Source organism: Stegostoma tigrinum, chromosome 26 (assembly GCF_030684315.1).
Source record: "Stegostoma tigrinum isolate sSteTig4 chromosome 26, sSteTig4.hap1, whole genome shotgun sequence".
Lineage (NCBI taxonomy): Eukaryota > Metazoa > Chordata > Chondrichthyes > Orectolobiformes > Stegostomatidae > Stegostoma > Stegostoma tigrinum.
In genome coordinates, this window is record NC_081379.1 from 43,094,245 (window position 1) to 43,100,483 (window position 6,239).

Genomic DNA, 6,239 nt, shown 5'->3' on the forward strand with positions numbered 1-6,239 from the left:
GAAAATATGCAGAATGGGTCCAATTTGATGTGGATTCGTACTACCTGAAGTGGTTAGGCTAAAGTCTCTGAAGTTGTCTGTGGAAAGAGTTAAATTTCTTCTGTTCAAGACTACAGACATTTCTGGGCACCAAGTCAAGTGACTGTGTGGAGGCCCAATGCAATTGGAATATCTATTCTCAACATTCAATTAACACTGAATGTAGATTGTACGGCACAAATGAATATTAGCTTGCCATACTGCCACTTATCAGGAAGTCAGGAAACAGCTGCACAATTTGATGTAGTTTGAAGTCATTAAATGTCCTCCCACCTCTTTGAAGTTCTTAAGAAAATGTTGGCACATTTAAATTGCATCAACAAGGAAGACTGCTTCCCTTCTGGATAAATAGGTGAAGAATTAAATGTTTTGAGAAAAATTACTTTGTTACATAAAATTCCAAGACCTGGAGGTTGCAAAAAACCGATTTATTTATATTAATCCATGGGTATGGAAACACCATTTGCTAGAGGCAGCATTTATTGCTGAGTACAAAAAAGGGATACAGATCAAGCAGGTTATTTTGTCTGGATGGTGTGGAGTTTGAGTCCAGTTGGAGCAATGCTCATTCAGGCAAGCAGGAAGCATGCCATCATTCTCCTCTTGCAGGCATGAACAAATTTTGGCAAAATCAAAGGGAAAGAGTCAGTCTTCATCATACTTTCTGTGTCTGTTACATGCTCCTATAGTCACTATATTTATACTGCTGATCCAGTTACAGTCAATGGTAAGCCCAGCATGTCAATGGTGTGATGGTGATGCTGACTATCAAGAGGAAATAGTCATTACCTGACAGAAATATGATTTGCCATTTTTCAAACCGAACTTAAAATGGACAGAGATGGTAGATTCATTTGCCTGGAGGATATGAGAGAACCAGATGGGGTTTTACAACAATACCGTAGTTTCATTATCATTACAGCGATGAGTTACATAATTCAAGATTTTATTAATTAATTGAATTGAGTTTTCCCAGCTGCTGCAAAGTATTTTGAACTTCCACCTCCAAAGCTTTGCTAATTATTTACAATTTGTATTTTGTTGCTAGTAACTCAGTAGTCTGGGCACATGACAATAAGAACTTAAGATTGGGTAGGCTTATCTCAATGATGCCTAGTTAGATATACCTTTCATAGCAACAGTCCATGTTCCCTTTTTATAGGTAATACTTTGGAAGAATTAAGGTGCCCTCACATCTTCCTAAATTGGATATTGAATTTCTTTTAGATTCCAGAAGATGACACCATGTCTAAGCAAATACATGGAAAATGATTCAATTGGCTAAGAATGGGTCTATTGTTTTTAAAACAAAATGTGAAAGGTCAAGTTCCATTATACAGTGCATAAATTGCTTTGAAAAGAGTGAGGCAGAGAGTTAGATGTCTGGGAACTTCTGTTTCCACACTCAGCAATCGGGAATATTTTGTACAATTACTTTATATGCCAGTAACATGCAGGACTACAAGCATAGAAGTGGAAAGCTAGGCACACAGATGAAGTGGGATCAGCAGTGTCAAATTCCCTTTGGAAGAAAAATCCTTTCCTCAATAAAGACAAATTTGCTGAACAGGTTGGGGGGTGGGGTTGGTGCACAGGCATATATAATTGACAATACTTTTTTGTTGTGAAGCCTCTTATTGTGTTAAAAATGGCATTGTTTGTTGCCATAGGAACAGGAGCATGCCTTTCACACAGTCACCAGGTTCCTTAATAGTGCTTCAAAATTCTCAGCAATATTCACTACCAGTGATGCAAAAGGAATTACAGCTTTGTTCTCATTCTTTAAATCAGGTATTGAGCATGTATATCAAATTGTTGGAAGACTGTACTGGCATATTCAGGGAAACTATTCTTGAAAAGAACTGGCAGACACTTGATGGACCCTATCAATGGAGCCCTATAACGCAAACTGTCCACAACTTGAAATCAGTCAAGTGTAGGGATTAAGACACAGGAGAAAATGATCTGCAAACATAAATGAAACCACAAGTTGTTCCAAGGCTGTCACATTTGCTTGTACTTTTCATCTTTTTGTTTATTTATTGAAATGGACCCAGCCAGTCTGCACTGTCACAAGCAACAAACCAGCCACTCCGGTTCATGACCCCATTGATTATTCATTAAGCAAATCAGCCGGCCACCTCTGGAGTAGATAGTCAATCCACACTCTGGTCTGGTTCCTGTGAAATTCCCTGGCAGTGGAACTGAGCCCTTTGATTGTGCCCCCGCCCTACTTTGCCCATACCTTCTTTCTTTCCACCACTAAAATTCAGTGTTCTCTTGGAATAGGCAACCATTAGGCACTTTCACGTCAGATGAAATATACAAGGTAAAATCATGCAACAATTCAGTCATGAAAAATTGGTACTGATTTTATTTAAAATACATGGCAGTAAAATTTGGGTAAATAGCATGCCTACATTATAATATAATTTACAATACTCAACATAAAAGCCAGGAAATGACAACATGGCAACATGACATGGAGATAATTTACACATTTTACACAATACAAAACTAAATACATAAGAACAATCCTGCATCTTCTTACAAAGTGAAAAATCACGAGGCATGTTTCCGAAGAATGAGAAACAAAATATTAGTTGAACATCGTAAGATTAAGGGAGCTAATGTACAGTAAAAATTACACAATACTTGTATAGGCAACAAGAATTCAGAATGACACACTAGTTAAAAGAAATATCAAGCCTCTCAAACATGTTGTTTTAGAGATCACTGCTTTTACAAAACAACATGCTTCTTCTTCAGAAGAACGGACAAGAGAATCAGTTTTAGGTGGAATTGTTTGACCTTTCATTCCTACACCAGGGTACTAATAAAACCACTGAATGGAAGCAGTTCCCAAATAGAATCATAAAAATGCTCATGGATAATCAGGTAGCTGCAAGTGATGAACAGGCTAAAAAAATCCCTCAATCTCCCAGCAGGGGTTTGAAATAAAGAGCACCGTAAAAAGATCTATTGTAAACTGCACTAAAAATGTCAAAACACAAACAGCCATTTCAGTGTCACATTGCTTGCCTGTTCAGTGTCAGGAGAGGATAAAAATGCTGCAAAAACATTCTGAAGCTCTTCGCTGAAGTGCAGCAACATTGCTATGAATGATTAGGAGCTTGTTACCAATCATTCAAATGGTGACAATGTGTTGACCAAAATTGCATCATGCTAATTTTTGTCCATTTCATGTTCAATGAGATAGAGCAGCAACAGAGAAAGAAAGGAAAGGAAGCAAATTCTGTACTCAGGATCCCACAAACCTGAAGATCGGAGGGTTGGGAATCAGCCTGCTCAGTCACATGAAGACTCATAGATGCTACTCTCACATCAAGAGATGGCCGACAATTACATGACCATAACAATCATACTGGGGAAACATCTACATTACTAACATCTGCTTATAGTCCATATACATCCATTTGATCATGCCTACAGCATACCAAAGGTACAGCACAACTTTTCACCATTTGCTTTCCTGCTCCCGTCTGAATTCTGCATTATTCCTAAGCAATAAAACTCATGTGCATATGTTTTATTCTGTTGTACATTTACTGGATCTGTTTAAAATTAGACTTTATTTCAGCTGCCATTCAAGTGGTGCGGTCATAGGGAGACAGATTAGTTGACAGGTTCACAACTAGTAATCTGCCCCAGTTTCAAAAATTGTTCCACTTCAAAAATGTATTTGTACTTTTGGGCACTACATGAACACCTGAGTCATAAAATTCCTAAAATGGAGTCAGACTTTCCAAGTATGTTTTCTGAAGTGTCATTGCCATGAAAGACCAGAAACATTGGGTACTCCAGCTTCACATTGCACTCACATTTACGACAGCAGAGAGATCAGTGCATCCAGAAATTTACTACGATCCTCAGTTTTCAGTTCAATTACTGTAATGAAAATATGATTAATTAATTGGAATCTTGCCACTAAGTATGTGTACAAGACTGGCCAACACCTTAAAGTACCCCAATACCTGTACCAAAGTAAAAACCAAAAAGAACTGCGGCAACCAGTTTGAGATCAAAACAGTTGATCAGTGGAAGGGATGCACTGATGGTGGGAGGATGGAATAAGTCAACTTACACAAGATGCAAGTTGGTAAAGATATTACCACTGAAACATAGGTGTTACATAGCTGTGAACTGTTTATTCAGGAAACGCTGTTCTGAAGTTCAAACATAATACCCCTATTTAAGGTTCTTGTGAAGATTTGTAGCTCAGGGTGCAGGTGAGGTTGATGACTTGCTTGCCGAGCTGGCTAGTTGTAGTTCAGATGTCTCGCCACCATGCTAGGTAATATCATCGGTGCAGCCTCTTCGGCCAGACACAGGAACATATCAGAATTGACGACCAGGCTCCTATGACCATGAGGAATCAGGATACCACACAAACCTACAGCTACACTATGGCAAACACTCAAGGACCAAAGACCCCAAATCCACGACATGTAGAACCAAATACTGTAGAAAATACCATGCAAGGACTGCCAAAAACATTACATCAGCCAGACAGGAAGGAAACTACCCAACAGGATATGCGAATGCCAGCTAGCTGTAAAATAACATGACAAACTTTCCCTCATTTCAGTACATTCAGACACACCCATTAATTTAACTGGGACATCGTGCCCATCATAGCTCAAACCAACCATAGACAAGCGCAGGAATTCCTAGAGGCCTGGTTCTCCACCCGTATTGCTATCAATAGATATGTAGAATTAGACCCTACATACAAACCCTTGAAGAAAAGAACCGAAAATGACACAAAACACCTCAACAGACTGGATCATATAATTACTAAATTGAGTAGAACCATACCATTTCATCGGAGGCTGCACTGATGATGTTACCTAGCATGGTGATGAAACGTTGAACTGTAATCACATCGCTCGGCAAGCAAGTCAAGAACCTCATAATATGCCAATAGATAGTGATGCTATCTTGAAAGACAACAATATTAAGCTTCATGTCAGGCACTACAGGATCAAAAACTTGTCAGGAAATGCTCTTTATTTATCACGCACCACCAGCTACTGAGAATATTCTTTATATATTGAATTTGACCTTTCTAAAATTACTTCAGCACTTTCCCCCACTTAGTTAGCAGACAAACTCCATCCTGTAATACTCTTGAATGGAATGATTTCCCGCTACTGTATTATAAGGAAGTCCTAAAACAATCGGCCAAAGTGATGCACAAAATTTTTGACACGTATTCCTCACATACACACTTCAAAGGGCTACCTCCCTGCAATCAATCACAATTACACAGGAAAATGAAGAAAGATTCTTCCTCAAACTGGCCTTTGGGGAGAGTCACGAACAACATTATTGCTAAATTCAATCTCACAGTACCGTAGCTATCTTAAAGGTTACTTACTCGAAGTATCAAAGTGATCATGCAGAGTTCTTGAGCTCGTACTTTCTGCTGCTTTCTCAAATGCTTTACCAAAGAAGCTGGAAGAGAGTAATGATTAACGACGGAACTTCAAGCACCAGTCTCATCAGCAATTTTATATACTCCTTCTGAATGTGAAGTAATAGGACCCTATCTGAAGTTACAGAAATGATCACAACACCATGACTGGCTTGCAAACCAACTGGTTCTGGTTACACAGCAGCTGCATCGGAATTCCACTTAAAATATTTCCCTCGTGTGAATGTTGTGCTTATTAAAAGGTTAAATGTGTTAGTACCAAACTCTTGCCATTTCGTTACTCAGTAGCAGCAATGAATGTTCACATGGTCTTTCAGCTACATGAGTATGCATATTCAGCTCTGTACCAATTTCAGAGTTATACTGCAATTTTCACATTTAGTCTCATCTTGGCTTCCAACAACTTGTTGGTGTAAGAATGAACACTGTCGCTGGTTGTTTTGATTCATAACCCAATGCTCAATATTTAGATCCATATCATGTGGAAAACAGTGAGAGAAAGTTTTCATCTCAACAATCTTGGGTGAAGTTGAATTCACATTTCAAAGGTCAATGCATAACTACTTTGCTTTACATAATTTGTGTTATTTGTACAAAAAGACTAAATTATACAAAAGAACACTCTCAGGAATTTTAAAAACCCAAGTCCTTTTTAGTTTGTTTCTTTTGTTATAGAGCTCTTCATTAAATGCTAAAATGGTGCCACACAGAAGACAGCCATTCAGTCCTAGTTCTCAATTCT

At 38.4% G+C, this 6,239-nt stretch overlaps 1 protein-coding gene across 2 annotated transcripts in view; it reads right to left on the reverse strand.

Annotated features, from left to right (window-relative positions):
- Nucleotides 1-2,431: 2,431 nt before the first annotated feature.
- cdc45 (CDC45 cell division cycle 45 homolog (S. cerevisiae)) overlaps nt 2,432-6,239 on the reverse strand; it is a 205,106-nt gene continuing 201,298 nt past the window's right edge. For both annotated transcript variants that reach the window (XM_048556226.2, XM_048556225.2), the window contains 2 exons: nt 5,441-5,517; nt 2,432-3,948 (listed from right to left, as the gene is read on the reverse strand). In XM_048556226.2, coding sequence (XP_048412183.1) covers nt 3,884-3,948; nt 5,441-5,517 — 142 coding nt within the window. In that variant the 3' untranslated portion in view covers nt 2,432-3,883. The remainder of the gene's footprint in view (nt 3,949-5,440; nt 5,518-6,239) is intronic.